Raw genomic sequence first — 19,966 nt, forward strand, 5'->3', positions numbered from 1 at the left:
ATTCCTCTAATGCAGAGAGACAGCATGACATGCAAGAACGAGGTTTCTGTGTCCCCTGCACCCGCTGGCATGCACCCTCATGCCCTCAGAGGGGCATGTTGAGATCTTGACTGGAGACAGGCTTGTCATGGACTATTAAAGCAGCAAAGAGAGAGCACAGGCAAGGCTTTGTTGGCCCTAAGGAGAGGCCAATTAGGATATCTGAAATCAAAGCCAGGCTTAGTATGCAGTTGTTACAGAGACCATGTCCAATGTTTAAAGGCTGTCTGTACACAGCTGTGCAGCTGCATCCATGTTGATAGAGGAAGATATTAAGATATTAAGATTTATGGATGAAGAACTAATTAATTACTGTTGGTAAAAAAAGGGCAAAAATTTCTGGACAGAATAGAAAGTTGGTGAAAGTTGAGAGTTTAAAGGAAATATTAGCACTGTCTAGAAGAACGTTGAAGAAGAGACAGTTGATGGATTAAACAAAATCAAGTTATGAGAAACAAAATACACACAATCTAACTTTTTTCTTGCAATTGTCAATTGCATTACTTTGGTTTTCTTAATTTTTTTTCTGTGGGAAACTAATGTTTGTTTTACTGTCATGCAGACTCCCAGTCAAGTAGGAGTGACACTCCCTCCACTGCAGATGGACCAGACTCCAAACTCCATAACTCAGAGATAGAAAAGCCATCTTCTCCACAAGTTCAACTTCCTTCTGCAAGTTCTGACACTCCTCATTCTCCACAGACCGAGGAATCAGGTTTCAAAGGCATCGGTGGTCTGCTTGAACTGGGCATTATAACTTTGCCAGGTACTTCTGTATGATTTCAGTATCTCAACAAGTCCCTATCAAAATCATTTTATACTGTACTTTCACAGAATTTGTCATTAAAAACTTGACTTTGAATCAGAAAAATCTGAATCATATTTATTACCAAACCAAATTGTTTACTTGCAAGGAATTTGAAGGTTACTCTTTGCACCTTTTAAAAAAACTATTATTTTTCACCAACCTTTTTCTCTGTCCTGTAAACCCTCAGGTAGCAGGGACCGGACAGGCAGGGCAGTGGTGCAGGTCCATGGGGACAGAAAGGACTGGATGTCCCCTCTTGTGTCAGCCCACAATGTCTGTGAACTACTGCTCTACTTACACTCCATACCAAGGTATACTGAAAGCGATGACTATTAGATATCTGTGTATCAAAAAATCAAACAGACCAAATATCTGTAATTGAGAGGAAATATGTTATTGTTAGCTTATTGGGTAGCTCCAATGTATGCTGGTATGTAATAAGAGGTCTGACCACTAGAGGGCAGCAGATACCATTTGAAAGATCTCCAGTGTTCAGCACAGGCTTTCAATAATATGATACTTTTTTTTTTTTTACATCCAGACTAAGTGATGCCTTTGTATAGTTACTGTTTTACAACGAATAAAACTATATTCTATGCAGAATCACAACTATATGAACTGAACAATCCTGCCTCTGTAGTACTTAAAAGGACAAATCCGGCGCAAAATGAACCTAGGGGTTAATTACATATGTGTACCGAGTCAACCGTTCTCTGGGATATGTAAGCAGTCACAACCAGTCGAACGACAAACGCCGTGCTTGAGCTATGTTACTGGTTATTGGTTGCACGGCGTTCGTCGTTCGACTGGTCGTGACTGCTTTCCCAAGATGGTGTCCGTCTGTATACATGAACAGTACTGTCTCTCTAAACTATCTTTTAAAAAACTGTCTGTACACTTACAAAGTTCTCAATGCTTCGGTTTACATGTAGGGACCCTCATTATGCTACCGTGGAAGTGTGGTGCTATTTTGAGCCTTGTTAGTGGTACAGAAATAGCGATTTCTTTTTACTTTATCCTCTGCCCTGACGACTAGCGTTATAAGCTAATTAGCGGTTTGCGATGAAACTGGTCACACATTCGATTAGCATGAAAACATATCCCAGAGAACGGTCGACTCGGTACACATATGTAATTAACCCCTAGGATTTGTCCTTTAAGATCAGCTGGCAGGAACATTGACCTGTGCTGACCTCTGTCAAATGAGTGTCAATACTCTGCCTCAAAGGTCTGATAGCGAACACTTTAACAGTGTTATATGGTAACAATGATTTAATGGAGTCTTTGAAGTTCAAAAAAGCCATTCTAGATAGCTTGGCCTTCTTCTGTCCCCACTAAAGAGTCATACCTCAACAGTCTCTGGTCAGGCTGGCTGTCAACTGTCTGGTATGCAGCGCCTTGCTAGAATTAGCAGCCATGTCTGATGTAGGCTCACACAATAGTAACCCAAGAAGAGGCCATTAAGAGGGGGGTGTGAAGGCATCAAAGTGTGGAAAAGGATGTGTGAAGAAGAGTGTATGTGTGTGTGTGTGTGTGTGTGTGTGTGTGTGTGTGTGTGTGTGTGTGTGTGTGTGTGTGTGTGTGTGTGTGTGTGTGTGTGTGTGTGTGTAAGGCGGGGTGTCAGAGAGGGATTAAATAAAAATACAGATTTGAGAAGTGGAATAAGTAAATATGCCCGTAAGCCTTTTATCACACAAAGGCCATGCTGAAGTGAAGAAGTTCCATTGTGCCCTAACAGGTTTCAATGTTTTGGCAGGAAAGAAGTTCGAGAGTTAGGAATGACTTTGGTCATCAATGCCAGGAAGAAGCCTCCTTTGCTTCACCTCTACAAAGCTCTGCTGATGGCCCAGGTTAAAACAACAAACCTGCATGCACAAGTCCGAATCAACAATGCCTGCACTCACCCAAAAACACTCACACACGTCATCAGATGCTGACAGATGTCAAATTGTCACGTACCTTGATTCACAGATAAGTCAGTGTGTGTCTGAATATATACGAAACACAAACACTCAGTAACACAATTTGTGCGAGTTTGTGTTTTGTTAGCAGTAAAGAAAACACTGTAACACACTGTAGGCCTGTTGTACTTAACCTTTATAGTCAATTGAGAGGGAAGGTCACTGATATAGTACACTTGTTTTGCGTTGACAATCATTTATCTCAAATATAAATGATCAGAGCAACTAGTGCAACGTATGTTGAATTTAAACAAATAACAGTCTGACTTAATTTTTTGTAGTTAACTTATTGACTATGTGCTACAGGAGCAAGCTCTCCATGCTGTCCACAGTATTGTGATGCTGGTGGATAAAGACACTTGTCCTCGACCTGAAAAACAGCCTGGTTTACAGGTCAGAAATGAAAAACACTTCCATGTACTCCTTTGTTCTCTTGATTCAACGAGAGATGAGTGGTACTTTTAATTCATGCCTAACCTTGCCTTTGTGTTTGTCTATAAGATGGACATAGTGACTTCTATGAAAGCCCTCAACAAGACAGTTGAAGCTTCCCAGCTGACCCCTGACCTGGGAGGGACCTTTACATACAGTCATACCGACTGGCTGCAGTTCCATCAGGTACTGAACATTCCCATACATCCCACACTCACTTTTCTAAACTGAGGAGTTTCCCATATTCAGAGGAGACTGTTGTTCAACCACAGTTCACCAACCGACTCGTTCCACACACCCACACCAAACATTCATCATCTCTTGTTGTTGTTCTTGTGACATTTAGCTTTGGTTTTTAAATGGAGGGAGGATGAGGTCACCCGGCGAAAGTCCTATACAAATGATTAATTCAATTATTCATTATAGTGTAAATTACTGACACAGTATAAGATACAGTATTTTATACCGGTCATGTAACACTGATCAGTACAACCCTCACTGGCTCCACTACCAAAAGCTGGGTGTGTGTGTAATATAAGTATTTACTGTAGCTCATATAAACTATACAGTATTTCAGCATAATTTAATGGGAATGGGCATATGATGACTGCAAATAAAATGTGGATGTATTTTTAGGATGCATTCAAATATCCAAAACCCAACCCACCCTTTCTGACTAAATGTCCCTTGTTTGTTTGCACATTACATTATATCAGGCTAGAGGGTCATAACTTGATTAACTGGATAGGAAAGCAGACAATACATAACATACATAACATTTTTCTGCTAATTGTTTTTGCAAACAAATTTTTGCATTTGTTTGTGATTTTCTGGATAATTATTCATCTTCTGGCCCCTACCGATGGATTTCTTTAAAAATCTTTCGAATTGTTTGGCTTTGGATATTCTACAGAGTGTAAACACGTCTCTTTTCTCAGGTATCTTTCTACAGGCCCTGAAAACTGCAGTCATCAAGCCAATCTTAAAAAAGAACAATCTAGACACCTCACTAATGGACAACTATAGGCTGATATCAAACCTTCCATTTTTAAGCAAAATTATTGAAAAAGTGTTTTTTCAACAACTCAACCTTTTTCTATCCCTAAACAATATTTTTGATGCCTTCCAATCAGGATTTCGACCTCTTGTCAAAGTTTTTAATGACATCCACTTGAACACATATGGTGGTAAAACAGTCCTAGTATTACTCGATCTCAGTGCTGCATTCGATACGGTTGACCACAATATACTTTTGGATCGATTAGAAAACTGGTTTGGCCTCTCTGGCTCGGTACTAAAGTGGTTCCAATCCTATTTAAAAAATAGGAATTACTTTGTGTCCATAGGTAATTATGTTTCTGAGCACAAAGACATGACATGTGGAGTTCCCCAAGGCTCTGTCCTGGGGCCTCTTTTGTTTAATATCTATATGCTTCCACTGGCCCAGATAATGAAAAACAATAACATAAGTTACCATAGTTATGCTGATGACACACAAATCTACATAACGATGTCGCCTGGAGACTACAGTCTAATACAAAAACTGGCTAAGTGCATTGAACAAACTAATGATTGGATGTGCCACAACTTTCTTAAATTGAATGAAGGAAAGACTGAGGTGATCATTTTTGGAGCAAAAGAGGAACGATTAAGAACCAGCGCCCAGCTTCAAACAATAATGTTAAAAACAACAGACAAAGCCAGAAATCTTGGTGTAGTTATGAACTCTGACCTGAATTTTAGCAGCCACGTTAAGACAATAACAAAGTCTGCCTTTTACCACCTTAAAAATATATCAAGGGTAAAAGGACTTATGTGTCAACGGGATTTGGAAAAGCTTGTCCACGCCTTTATTTTCAGTAGACTATACTACTGTAACGGTGTCCTTATAGGTCTCCCTAAAAAATCTGTCAGACAGCTGCAGCTGATTCAGAACGCAGATGCTCGAGTCCTCACAAACACAAGGAAAGCGGATCACATCACTCCAATTCTGAAGTCTCTACACTGGCTTTCTATACCCCAAAGAATAGATTTCAAAATTCTTCTGCTGGTTTACAAGTCGCTAAATGGTTTAGGGCCAAATTACCTTACGGATTTACTTGTTAACTATGAACCGCAGAGGCCTCTAAGATCATCAGGGACAGGTTTGCTTGCCATCCCCTGAATCAGAACAAAAAAAGTTGAAGCTGCGTTCAGTTTCTATGCACCACGTATCTGGAAGAAACTTCCGGTAAACTGTAGATCGGCACCTACGCTCAGCTCTTTTAAATCAAGGCTGAAGAACTTTCTTTTCAATACTGCCTTTATTTAATTATTTGCACTGCACTGTTTTGGGAATTTCATTCTTCTATTCCTGTATTTAATCTGTTTTTGATTAATCTGTTTTTAATTTCTAACTGTGTTTTAATGTTTTATGTAAAGCACATTGAATTGCACCACTGCTGAAATGTGCTATACAAATAAGTGTGCCTTGCCTTGCTTTGCCTAAACATAAAACAAACTGAGAAAGAAAAAAATATTATTCGGTTTAACGGGTCACCATTCGTAGACATAATGCAAAGTAAGGGGCCACTGCTGTGAAGCAGAAGCCTGATGTAGATGGTCCAAGACACATTGTTCAGTATGTCTGAGGTCCCTGCCATAGCTAGCAGCACACTGACGGCAGTCTCCTGATTTTGTAGCTAATAAGCACACCTCAGGATGGTACTGCCTGTGGTGATCTCTGTAGGCAGCAGATGGCAGAGATGTAGTGTCTCTTCACCTCAAGCCTCTTGTGTTCATTACGATGTATTAGTTTTTCACTTCCAGTCTTAAATTAAATTTATTTCAGAGACTGGTTTCTTTCATGACTGACCTGCGAGGGGCAGACAGCTTGTTGCAGAAGGCCATCAAGAAAGTGGATGGCAGCAAGAAGATAGACTCTGCCCAGGTAGCATATACATTTTCATAGTGTGACGTAATGTAATCAGTGCACCGCACATTTTGGAGCAGGTCAGATGTGTTGACTTTGCTTTTGCTTTGGCTGCTACAGGAAGTGCAGCAATGCATTCAGGAACAGAGGGCCTCAATGAAAGAGGTGCTGGAGGACATTCGACTGGTAACTCTGCAAAGAGAAGGAGGAGCCATACTGGCCAGAATGAGGAGGGAGGAGTTCAGATTTCCACAGTCTGAGGACTACAGGTATCAGATAATGAATCTACTTACAGTATGTTCTCCTTCAATCAGTACACTAAAAGACATACATCACAGCAACATCTCTCAGTGTTTTAACCATATTTCACCTCTACCTCGACCAGTTACAACACTGAAACAAATCAATAATAATATAACACTGCCGTGGCACACTGTGCAGTATGATTAGTATTATTACTTTATGGTTCTGTTAAAAAAATATATTTTAATATTGAGTGAATTATCTATCTTTTCATGCCTAAATATTTGTTAAACATTTACGGAAGATTTTAATATATATACACATTATTTACACTTCACTTGTTTGCAATCAGCAGTATGGCACCACAATTTATCAATAATAGCAAGTTGGCATGTGTGTAGTTATTATGCACTTCATTTTACAGCCTTAATGAACTTATTTCTTACATAACATATTTAAGTATTTGCAAAAACTCAAACAATATATGATAGAACAAGTAAGGGATAATGTAGAGCGAGGCGGTCGTTTTAGCGAATACAACCCCGACAGGGTGATCAGGACCCCTTAAACACAATGTTGCAATGTAACTAATTGGTTGTTGTCCCTATGGCTGAAGTTATTGCATAGCGATCATAGAGTGTATGATTTAGCGATAGGCGCTCACCAGATCTTTCTGCCGTTGCCTGTATTGGAGGACAGGAATTGCTCCACGTTTTCCCACTTTTTGCCACAGCTGATAAATTAACTGGACTTCTTTCAGTGGATTGATGGCTGTCCTCCAGAGTGATCAGAAATGCGCCCATGACATGCTCTGCTTTGCATGCAGCGGTCTGTTATAGACTACAGTACTTAGCAACGGTCTTTTATAAAGAATTAGCAGACCGCAGAATGCTATCGGATTTAACCAAGCCGCCCAATAATATAATAATAATGTCTGTGTAGAGGCTAAGCCCAAGCTTTAAGCCCCTGAGGTGCTGTTCCACGGGTAGAGTAATTGACACACTTTTTACCTTTTTGATCAATGAAAGTCAAAGTCATATTTGCAGTTAAAACCTTTGGTTCCATTTATTTCCATGAGATCTTAGTTGGGTTTCCAGACAAATCACTGCATGTTTGTATGCCTGTGTAGTGTTGTGGTGTTTGTGTGCATGTGGTCAAAACTGTATGTGCTTCTGGGTTGCACCCGAGGAACCAAATATTGGTTCCTATATACACCAAGGGTATTAATTAGCTCTTACAGTGTGTAAGCCTGTAATTTTCGGAGGTGATCCTAACTTAACAATGGTGCATTTACCCCCTCTTGAAAAATACAGCCGATACTTTACAATGCAATTCAAGTGTGATTTTTCACATAATTTGTAATTTGTTTGTTTCACCGTCCTTGCAGAGATGCTCTGGAGTCAGTGACAAGTCTGTATAACCAGGTGGAGGAGAAGCTCCACACTCTGGTTATGAGATCAAATGAGTCACTGCAGCACCTCGGATTACTCTTCAGGCTCAGAGAGATGGAGGCCAAAATTAGCACGGTAATAGCAGTTCTTTCAGTCACTTCACAACATTAAAATCTACAACATTAAAATCTACAATACAAGTTGAAACAGCTGAAATTCATTAACGTGGTGTTGTACACAGGGAGATGAAAGTTGCTCTCCTTTTGTACATTTCCATTATTGTGACTGTTTCTAAAAAATAAAATATGTAATGCCAAGCTCACAGTTTTGCCAAGCTATAAACCAACGTTACGTCTTGCAGGCCGGGCTGTGGTTCAGTGCAGAGGGGGAACAGAGACTGAAGGACTCTTACACTACAGACAATACCCTGGTGTGCACTGAAAAGGCCTTGCAGCACTTTGATGTGTTCCTCACTCAGTCTAAGGTACTATGGCAAAATAACAAAAGGAGTTTAAAACTTAAGAAAAGTTGCCCTTATTTGGCTGTCTGTGTTTCTCTTTACATACAAACAGTTTTCTTTCATTTTCCCGAAAGTTGAAAATATTTAAATTACTGCACTGTTAACAGTAATCAGTAGATCAGAGTCTCGCATAGAGGAGGGGGAAGGAAATACAAGTTCCACTTGACAACTTATCATTCGCTACAGGAGAAACAACAGTACGCCTTGATCCTGGTGGCGGAGGCAGAAGAAGCTGTTGGCACGAGTGATTCCAGTCCTGCAACAGATGTTTTTCGGACTCTGGTCAGCACTTTCAAATCCAATGTGGATGATTTTATGTTGCGTGCAGAACAGAGGCACAAAGAACTGGATACACTGGTGCATGTGCACCGCTTCTGTGAACAGGTTTGGGTTTTGTCCTTTGTACTTTTTCACCCAACTGACATTTTTAATGTAAGAATCTTTCTTTCTTCACTTGCCTTTTGTCTACATATTTATGACTGATTTGTGTTAACCTTTAAATCTAAAATGGTGACTTTACTTCTCTCTCTCTCTCTCTCTCTCTCTCTCTCTCTCTCTCTCTAGGCTTCTGCCCTGGCCAAAGAATGCATTAATTCTTTGGAGCAGGTAGAGCAGGGGTGTTATTCAGCTCAGGCCCTGAGCACACTTCAGATGTATGAAGAGAGATTAGGTGGCGAATTCTCCACCCTGCACTTCCAGGCTCTAAAAGCTAAGGCCTGTGCCGTGGGAACAGGGGCCTTGGGGGTGATGAGAGTGTGGAATGTAGCCTGGGTCCAGTGCCAAGAAGTTAGGCAGCGTTTTCAGGAGAAAAAGGAGCAAGGCGTAGATAAGAACCAGATCCAGCCGACCACAACTGCAAACCCTCAGGGAGATGACGGGGGAATAGAGAAGGAGGAGAAAAAGAATGAGGAGGGGGAGAATGAATGCTTCCTGACCCAGCAGCCAACTTCTCAGAAAGAGTTGGTCAGTATATCAGAAAGTGAAGGAGAAAGCACCACTGCTGCATGCTTCAACCACCATTTAAAACCTGACTTGAAAGCGAGCGAGAAAGGAGGATCTCAAGAAAAGAAATTACCTGAAGCAGCAGTTACAAATGAGAAAATGACTAAATTTTTTCCACAAAACCTTGACTGTCATCTAGAAACCAAAGGGAGGCCAAGAGAGCACCACAGTGAAGCAGATTTGAGGAGCTCAGACTCAGTTGAAGGGGGTGATGACTTTCCATCACACCAACTTTTGGGCCGGTCCCTGAGCGAGGGTTCATGTGTGAGCTCTCATTTGACAAGCATTTCTGGCTTTTCACCTTTGAATGTAAGACACAAACACTGTCAGAGCGAAACTCAGCCACTGGAACAAAATCTGCAGCCCGTCCAAAATCTGCCCATTTCCCATAATGAGAGTTTACAGTCAGGAAACCTGAGCTGCGAGTCAAAAAGAGACAGTAATGAAGAGGAGGGTGGAGGATGCACACTCTTCACCCAGAGCCCTAAAGATTTAAGGACCCAAGAGACATTACTCACACCAACAGAAAACAATGGCAGCAATGTTTTGTAAGTAACAACCCCCTCCCTCAGCTGTAATCTAAAGCTCAGTGAGATGCTGACCAGGACGTTGCAAAATACATTGTATATATAGTCATGAATGGCACAGTTGTTCTCCAGTTAAACAACACTATCATACCTACAAATAAATAATGTAAACCTGAGCTCATCTGGGTATAGTTATGAGCTTTAATAAAATCAATGATTTTTCACATTTTCCATTTCCTATATGTGGAACAGGAAACTGCGGAGAATCATGGAGGAGCTGCTGTCCACAGAGAGGGAGTACGTGAAGGCTCTGGGTTACGTTCGAGAGCACTACTTCCCCGAGCTGGAGAGGCCTGACGTCCCTCAGGACCTCAGAGGCCAGAGGGGGAGCATCTTCGGCAACTTAGAAAAACTCCACGACTTCCACCGACACCATTTCCTTAATGAGTTGGAGAGCTGCGTGAATGAACCCTTCAGAGTGGGACGCTGCTTCCTCCGACATGTAGGTGTATTGAGAGCGCACAGAAGTATTGAATATGAATTATAGTTTGCAAGTGGGGTGCACCTAAGTTATTGCTGTTTCCGTGACACTTCCAGGTTTTGGCAGATGGGGATCTGTATTATGTCAAGTAATGGTTTCCTGTTTTGAACCAAAACCCTGACAATTAATCGATTGCTAACAGAGGCCATTCCAGATGTGTTTTTACTGATGTTATGTCTTTAATGCTTCTAAGGAATTAACTGCTTAAGTGATATCATTGAACCCATTTATTGGAAATAAGGAGTATGTAGCTCATACAGCTGTGTACTGCTATGGTAGTCTGCATTTTATGTGGCGCCTGAATTTCTTTTGTTGGTGATTATGCTGATGACTAATGGTCTTTATTTCTTTCTTTTATTTTAGAGAGAGAGCTTTGCTTTGTATGCCCTTTACAGCAAGAACAAACCGCAGTCTGACAATCTTCTCATCAATCATGGACAGGCTTTCTTCAAGGTGAGAACCACTGCCAGCATTCCTTTGCTCTTCATTCTCTCATTCTCTCTTCTCAAAACCACATCATGACTTTTCTTAAACAAGAGGGGAGAGAATAGTTTATTGTAACAAGATCAGAGTCTATGCTAGCAGCTCTGTGAGGCTGTACTTTGACAGAGCAGTGCTTTGAGCCTAATGCTAACATCAGCATGCTAACATGCTTACAGGACAGACACCCTAGAGCCAAGCTGCTAGCATTGCTAATAAAAAGAAATTACCAAATAAAAATGTGCTGTACAGTACATCTCTATACACTATTTTAGATCTGTTGGATGCCTTCTAACCTTCTAATACTTAATATTAGTGTGTTCTCCAACTCAGCGTTAGCATGGTCCTGATAGCTTTAGCCATACACTGCTGCAGGTTCACTAAGCACTCTGTCTCTCCTCATACACCAGCAAAAGCAGCTTAAGCTGGGGGATAAGATGGACCTGTGGTCGTACCTGCTGAAGCCCGTGCAGCGGATCAGTAAGTACAGCCTGCTGCTGCAGGACATGATGATGGAGTGCGGTCCGGGACAAACCAGAGAGATGGCTGAGGTCAAGGCTGCCCTGGAGGTCATCCACTTCCAGCTTCGCCACGGCAACAACCTGCTGGCCATGGACGCCATCAACCACTGTGATGTAAGACAGTTTTCTTTCTTTTAACTTTTGTGTCATTTTGTAAACCGAAATATAAAGCAAGATTTCATGTCTTATATATAGTACATACATATACAGGTATGCTGCACAGATATAGTATGTACTTTACTGTGATAAGAATGACTTATCACACTCTCATCCAGCATTAAGCAACATCATTGGAATCTCACCAGCGATGGGGATGGCAGAGTAGGGAAACAGGCACTTTGTCATCCTTGAATGAAGGATGACGTGTAGTGAGGGAGAGGAGACATGTTCTGGGAAGAAAAGAAAGATTTATCATCCTTTCCATGGAATGCAAAGGGGAGTTGTGTGAGTGGGATGATAGCCTGGAGCTCCATTATCTGGAAAGCAGAGATAGAGGGAATAAAGTTGGATTCCTAGGATTTTTTTCAGGTAGTTTATGAAAGTTAGGCCTCTGTTTCATTGTCAGAAATAATAAAAAAGTTCATATTATTTTGTATTGATGTTCACTTTAATCGCATGATTCAATTATTTCAAATATGCCATTTTATTTAATGTTAACAAGTCTGTATGTTTATTTGACTGTGTCTTTAGAAGCTTACTTATTATTTTAGGGAGCAAAGGCGGATTGTATTGGACTGGAATTGTACAGTTAAAGTAAGTGATTTCTTCTTTTTGGTGCATTATTGCTGACTACGGTACATGACCCCCAGACTCTCCTTTTGTGTTCGGCAGGTTAATCTGAAGGAGCAGGGGCAGCTGATACGTCAGGATGAGTTCTTGGTAACATTCAGGAAGAAAAAATGTTTACGCCACATTTTCCTCTTTCAAGAACTCATTCTCTTTAGCAAAACCAGGAAGACTGACGTAGGAAATGAAACATATATCTACAAACAGTCATTCAAGGTACACACATTGCAACACACACAATTCCATGTGAAGTTCAAATGTATCTCATGTGTGAGAAGTACCAATAAATTAAGCAATAGCAGCAGTAGAAGGCCTTAGTAATGCCACCACTTCCTCCTTCCAACAAGTCAGTACAAGGTTACCAACAAATATTTCATCTTTTACTGTATACATAGAAAATGCAGCTTGAGAAAATTTCCAAATCACATTGATAGAGGGAAGGACTGGACATGAACATTTTGGCCCCACGCCATACATTAGAATGAATATTAAAAAAATATTTGAATACTATATTACGTTATTTATAGAAGAAAATTGTTGCATTACATTAAGGAAATGTAATAATGTCTTTTGTCTCTGTGTTTTGCCAAACTGCTTGTCATATTTGAAACTACTATTTATAAAGATCAGTTTTTCTTTGTTGACATTTAGACATCAGATGTAGGCATGACCCAAAACAGCGGTGACAGTGGCCTGTGTTTTGAGATCTGGTTCAGGAAGAGAAAAACCCAGGACACATACACACTTCAAGCAGTCAGCCGAGAGGTGAAGGACGCCTGGACCAAGGACCTGGAGCGGATCCTGTGGGAGCAGGCAGTACACAACAGAGGTATACCAACAAATGCACACAGACACATAGCTAATCAAACACAGTTGATGCTCTGATTACAGATTGTTTGCAAGCGGTGTCCCCAACATTATCACAGCAAAGGTTATAAGGTTAAAGAGCTTTCTCCATGCTAATATATTGTACATACAGTACATTATCAGAATCATATGGTAACGTGTGAGGAAAATGTCATAGAGACTCATTGATAGAGGCTGGTATGTTCATAATATATCAACATTTGCACTGCCTATGTGTACCTATGTTTTTTTGACATTTCAAAGTCAGTGACAGCAACATTTCAATTGTCAGTGTGTATTCAACTTGAACATGTTTTAATTCCATTTGTTAAATTTGAAATATTCTTAAACTAATTATTTCACGTTTTTGTAGAGGTCCGTATGCAGGAGAGAGTGTTCATGGGTATTGGAAACAAGCCTTTCATGGACATCCAGCCCAGTGATGCAGTTATCAATGACAGAGCCGTCAACTATGTACTGATGGGAAGAGGTAAGCAAATACTGCCAGTTAAACAGGTTTACTTAGTTATTCATTACTTTCATTTTAATCAGTGGACATTGTGATAGTTTTCTATCACTCTTTGGCTCTTCTGGCTTTTCCCATCTTATAACACTTTTCTCTCATAAAACTTATTCTCACCTGGTCTCTGCAGAAAACAGGGTGCTGTCCTCTGTGGGATCATGTGGTTCACAGGACAGGCTCCCTGGGGGTCGGCCCAAATCTGTTGGTTCAGGAAGCAGTTCTTCTTCCTCCTCTTCCTCTGGAAGAGGTTCCCTGTCCCCTGTGCAATACCTGTGCGGGCCAAAGCGGAGGGTGGTGGCGGGGGGCCTTGGAGGATACGTATCGCCTCCTGGAGCTCTGGAGGAGGATGACCTGGACCATGAGAGTGGGAGTCACATCTTATTGTGTGAGTTTAGTGTGTACAATTAGGCACATATGTTATTAACTCATATATGACCAGAATGGATTATTAGATGCAAATGGTACACCCAGGAAGCTCCCATTGCCATGGCAGTGGTATCATTGATGGCCCCTGAACAGCTTCACTGAGGCTGCTGGGTATCGTGTTTCGAGCCTGCCAACGAGGTCAGAGGCCAGACATCTGGGTCAATTATTTTTTTAAAGGCATCCAAGGACATTTTAGAATGGAGATTGATTGCTGGCACAGTGCTTGAACCTTGGCTTTCCAGTTCAGAAATGTCTCTTACTCACTAAGTTACACAGGTTGATGTATTGAATGGATCATGTATCCATTCAGTGATCATATGTATAATCAAGCCTTTTCTTTGTTGCAGTGGACAGCTCTGAGTCATCAGGAGAGAGTGTGAGTGGCTTCAGCAGTTCCAGTCACTCTGCTATTGGAGGAGAGGTGGAGGATGCCTCCTTGGTCTCTGTCTCTGTGATCACTGTGAAGGAGGCAGCGGTTGCAGCAGTTGCTCTGGCAGGATCCCCAGAAAAAAAAAAAACACCAGTTGCACCCAAGCCCAAAATCAAACCACAAGACCAGGCCAAGGATCTGCCCTGTAGCAAGGTGCAGTACAAAGCTCATCATTGTTCATATGGTTAAAAACATCAAGAACTAGGGATGTTTGGCCCCCGATCCGATTTTTAAAATATTAAATATCTGCCGATAAAGAGTCCTGATCCAATACTTGTATGATAATAGAGCAGCACATTGTTTACAAAAAATAACTAATAACTAACTAACAAAGTAACTAAAGGATGTCTTCAGCGTAATACATTTAACTTAACAGCATTTAATACTTTTATTTTAATTTTAATACTAATGCAACTTGAAAGTAAATTACTCACTCAATAAACTATCTCTGCCCTCCTTATACTGTAAAGTCTATTTTTTTCCTGCACCTGATGTCAATGATTATTCTGTAAGCACTTTGAATTGCCTTGTTGCTGAAATGTGCTTTACAAATAAAGCTGTCTTGCCTTCTGTTGTTATTAATATTAAATTAATGTTTTTATGAATCTCTCAGGTTCAAAACACTAGTGTTGGAAAATCCACTGAGGTTTGACCTGTGTTACAGTACAAGGTGAGTGTAGTGCAATTATACATCACCCATCCTTTCTTTAACTTGTATATAATACGACTAATTTTTTAATAGTTAGTTATTATGTGTTCATTCATTATAAACTGTTCTGCTGTGGAAACGTACATTTAATTTTTTTTTCTACAGATTTGGAGGCAACCCAAGAAAAGCAGAGAGCAGTCTGTTGGTGTCAGCGTTGAAGATGAAACTATTTAAACATACATCCTTTTATACCAGCTGTTGCTGTAATCCATTGCCACTCTGTAAAAAGATGTTCTTTTTTAATCTCACCACTAAAACAATAGGTCAGAAAAATGTCTGTAAATGTATTGTAATTAAACAGAGATAAATCTCGAAATGTGTAACTGGCCTTTCACAGTGCACTGAAAATCATAGTTTCGTAGCTCATGCAAAGGATCATAGAGTTGCTGCGGACTTTGAGTCATTGCTTACCTGCTATTCGTAGCATAATGCTAAACTTTACAATAGGCAAAGAATGTGGCTAAATAATCCTGGTGAAATTAAATGCGCAGATTTCTATAAGCATGCACAATCCTGAACCCTGAGGAGTTTGATAAAATCTTGTGAATCTGTGAAGAATTGTGTCACAAAGGCAGTAAACACCATAATGCCATCTTTTATGTGCCAAATGTATTTCTTTTTGTACAGATTTATCAAACTTAATACTAACATACAGTATGTGTCTTACTTATTTCCTAGAAAATAAAACACATTCACTCTGTTCTTTCTTTTGATTAACCGTTTTGTATAAACAAATATGTTACTGGAGATTTGTGTATGTAACACTTATATGGGTTTCTATTTGAAATACAAAACTATGCAGTGATGCTGAATATGTTGGCTTTTATCTGTTTTTATTTGCGCCACAAATATTTTTTTGCAATAAATTTAACCAGCATGCTTACAGTCAGATGGAAATGTCTAAACTCAATTATTGGTGGCTAATATGTTACTTGTCTTTAACTTGCATTTGCCAAATAGTTTTATTACGTGCCCATTTGTCAGATGACAACTGTCATTGATGTAGATGCTGTAATATGTAATACAGGTGTATTTCTCTGGATTAAATGAAAAGAAATAAGCTATCATAACATCACATCATCCAAGTTTTTCACGTATATCACTGAAAAAAAAAACTGTCCATATAAAATGTAGAGAATCACTTGGTTTTGCTACAATACTTACTTTTTTTGCAGAGAAGAAAATGAAACATTGGACATGCCAAGTCACATTTTACTGTATCACAGACATTTAGCGTAACTACTGTACTAACAATAAATGACATTTTATGCTGAATTGCTCTTAACAGGTATCTCCCTCTACGTCACGGTTTTTTTTTCAATGCTTTTTGCAATATGGAAAAAAATCACACTTTCCTTAAACTATTTTTATGGAACGTTCTTTGGAAGTACATATGAATGGCTTCATCCTACTACTTTTATTGACAAAGTTACACAAAAAGTTCAGAGTGTACTTATTCTTTGGTAACCACGAAATAGGCTTAGCACAAAAGTCACCATTCTGACTGTAATGAATCACCGGATTTCAAAAAGCATTTTGAAAAAATCACACTTTCCTTAAACCATTTTTATAGAACGTTGTCTGGAAGTACACGTTTCAAAGCTTTGTTTTTACACACATACACACATTTATTAATAAATCTGGAAGTGAGCCTAGGCGATAGATGCAACATTCCCTCTGAAGTAGTCAAGCCTGCCTTGGCAAGGGCAGTAAGTCATTTCCACTCTGTGGGTTTGGAGAGAGCTCTGGCTTTGGTTTCACCCCTGTTAATCACTGAATTCACTTTCCTGATATGTAATGCCCAACTCTGGAGCCAAGACTCGTGTTTGTCGTTATTGCTAGTCTGCAAACCCAGATAGCAAACAGTCATTGAAACTATGTTAAATCAACATTCCATTGTCTGTCATTAAGTCATTCAATCAACATCGAACTCTGATGTTGATTCTACATCATTTTGCACCCTGTTTTAATATTGAAACGTTGAAATCCTGTCCATAGATCAACGGAATTTCAATGGTATTTCAATTATCAGGAATATTGAAACTGTTGAAATTTCAACTGAACTAAGGATCAACGTGATTTCAATGGAATTTCAATTGTTATTAAGCCATAGAAAAGTATTGTTAGGCATACGAAAATGTAATGCCCTAAATTAAATAGCCTATAATGAATATCCTGCTTTATCTACAGCCAGGATGTTAAAAAGTGATGGAACATTTGAAAGCTTGTATGCCTATAGCCTAGCCTAAAACATTGACCACACCACACTATTTAAGGTAAAAAAATAAATAAAAATCATTCTATTAGCCTCTTATTTCATTATTTGTCCTCTTCAGCATATTTACAGTTCATGGTCCTCTGACGTCTGACTGGTTTGTCGTCCAGTCCCTCCTGCCCAGTCTGGCGCATAGTGCAGCCACTTTTGCACGGCCTGGGCAAAAGTAAATTGGGTGATGGCGGCTGTCCCCATCTGCTGCGTAAGAGCATCTAAAACAGAAAATACAAGCACAATGCAAAAAAATGAGCCTTTAAATTAAACAGAACACCCACATATGCACACTTGGAAACACATTCAGTAGCCTAGGCCTAGGATTTTTCGTATCGGATAAGGCAATTTGTCCAGTGTTGTAGGCTAGCCTATCATGTTTTCCCTACATTCAAAGCACTTTTCAAAAGTGCCCAAGAATATGTGCATGGGTTTATTCGAATTAAAGGGAAGCAAAAAGGATCAGCTTGCAGTGACACCTGTCATAAGGAAAATTTCCAAGGCCTCTCCCCCAACACACACACACACACACACACACACACACACACACACACACACACACACACACACACACACACACACACACACACACACACACACACACACGCACACACAAGAAGGTTACCATTTTACTTGCTTCAGTCCCTCCTGCAGGTGATCTCTCTTTTTTTTCCCTCTCCGCCTGGCATTTTCCTCTCTCTAAACACATTACAACATCATTAGAGCAAATACAGTCCTTGCCAAACATCAGTTCAAAATAGATTTTTATGCTAAGACTAGCGCTAGCTAATGACCTAATTCTAAAAGTTGTCCTCAGCAAAATCCAAAAGCTATAATGCAATGTCATATCCGATCATTTCCTTGCCAAAACATAATTTCCAACATCATCTGTATCATATTCTAAGACTAGTTACTGCTAGCTAACGTTAGCTAACATTAGCTATTTTTAAAAGTTGTCTTCTGCAGAATCCAAAAGCATGATGGACAAAACCATCATGTTAACTAGTAACAGTATTCGATTTGGTACAATTCATTCATATCGAACATTACATAAGCAAGCTTATCTGATCGTATGGGTCCCAAGGGTCCATAAATGAGATGTCGCGGTGCAATACGTTGGTCTACCACCCGATGATTTCCCGGTCAACCAAAAATGGATTTTCAATCATATTTCCCGGTCAACTATATGTCGATGGCTTTTCAACAACAGGTCGTTTCCCGGTCAACTCTAGCTAAATCAATGACTTTTCAACACATTGGCAATATCGCCCGGTAAACCAAATATCAATGCTAATCAATCATAAAGATAAGATCAATTTGTTCCAATACTGTTGCCATCAATATTAATAACGTCAGGTTTCATCGATATGGTAATGGTGATTCAACATTTATTTTGCATTGAAATTTCAAAATATCAACCATAATGATGATTCAGATGGAAAATCAATATTTAGTCAATGTTGGCTTGCTGTCTGGGAAGAGTGCTTCAAACCATATGAATGGCTTCATCCTATTACTTTTATTGACAAAGTTACAATTTCAAAGTCATTATTGACTTTACTTTAGCATTTTTGGTGCATAATTGGTACTTGTTGTCAAGTGCGGACTAATAAGCGCCAGTGCAGTATATGTTTTTAATTAATTTTGGGACGTCTAATGTCTGTGGCACTGATATATAAGCTACAGACAATAAGCCTAATTTATGTTTTTTTTTTGTCTTTTAATTGGATATGTGAATAATACGAAAATACAAAATATCGCCAGCCTGACCTTTTCACTATGTTGGATAACTTTTCTAAATCTCAGTGAAACTATAACATTTTTTATTTTTAAAGGTTTATTTAGATAGAGACAGATACAAAAAAACATAGATACACTTCAACAGTCATCTGATGTATGTATCATAGTGTTTTTAGCTGAAGCTAGTTCTCGACACTTGTCCCTAGTAGGGCTTTTGGTTACAAATAAAAATACAGATTTACATCCATCCATCCATCTTCATCCGCTTATCCGGGGTCGGGTCGCGGGGTAGCAGCTCCAGCAGGGGACCCCAAACTTCCCTTTCCCGGGCCACATTAACCAGCTCCGACTGGGGGATCCCGAGGCGTTCCCAGGCCAGGTTAGAGATATAATCCCTCCACCTAGTCCTGGGTCTCCCCGAGGCCTCCTCCCAGCTGGGACGTGCCTGGAACACCTCCCCTAGGGAGGCGCCCAGGGGCATCCTTACCAGATGCCCGAACCACCTCAACTGGCTCCTTTCGGCGCAAAGGAGCAGCGGCTCTACTCCGAGCTCCTCACGGATAACTGAGCTTCTCACCCTATCTCTAAGGGAGACGCCAGCTACCCTCCTGAGGAAACCCATTTCGACCGCTTGTACCCTGGATCTTGTTCTTTCGGTCATGACCCAGCCTTCATGACCATAGGTGAGGGTAGGAACAAAAAACTGACCGATAGATTGAGAGCTTTGCCTTCTGGCTCAGCTCTCTTTTCGTCTAACGGTGCGATAAATTGAATGTAATACCGCACCTGCTGTGCCGATTCTCCGACCAATCTCCCGCGCCATTGTCCCCTCACTCGCGAACAAGACCCCAAGGTACTTGAACT

General features: G+C 40.2%; 1 protein-coding gene across 2 annotated transcripts in view; it reads left to right on the forward strand.

Moving 5' to 3' along the window:
• quob (quattro b) overlaps positions 1–16,371 on the forward strand; it is a 31,026-nt gene extending 14,655 nt beyond the window's left edge. The window contains exons 4-24 of one of the 2 annotated variants that reach the window (XM_078248086.1): positions 602–805; positions 1,035–1,158; positions 2,604–2,697; positions 3,115–3,201; positions 3,310–3,426; positions 6,071–6,169; positions 6,272–6,420; positions 7,782–7,920; positions 8,147–8,269; positions 8,492–8,689; positions 8,870–9,855; positions 10,087–10,336; positions 10,739–10,828; positions 11,266–11,490; positions 12,208–12,378; positions 12,814–12,991; positions 13,382–13,498; positions 13,662–13,916; positions 14,305–14,540; positions 15,001–15,057; positions 15,202–16,371. In XM_078248086.1, coding sequence (XP_078104212.1) covers positions 602–805; positions 1,035–1,158; positions 2,604–2,697; positions 3,115–3,201; positions 3,310–3,426; positions 6,071–6,169; positions 6,272–6,420; positions 7,782–7,920; positions 8,147–8,269; positions 8,492–8,689; positions 8,870–9,855; positions 10,087–10,336; positions 10,739–10,828; positions 11,266–11,490; positions 12,208–12,378; positions 12,814–12,991; positions 13,382–13,498; positions 13,662–13,916; positions 14,305–14,540; positions 15,001–15,039 — 3,881 coding nt within the window. In that variant the 3' untranslated portion in view covers positions 15,040–15,057; positions 15,202–16,371. The other variant, XM_078248087.1, reaches the window with a different exon arrangement.
• The last annotated feature ends 3,595 nt before the right edge of the window (positions 16,372–19,966 follow it).

The sequence above is a fragment of the Sander vitreus genome, chromosome 4, assembly GCF_031162955.1.
Source record: "Sander vitreus isolate 19-12246 chromosome 4, sanVit1, whole genome shotgun sequence".
Taxonomy (NCBI): Eukaryota; Metazoa; Chordata; class Actinopteri; order Perciformes; family Percidae; genus Sander; species Sander vitreus.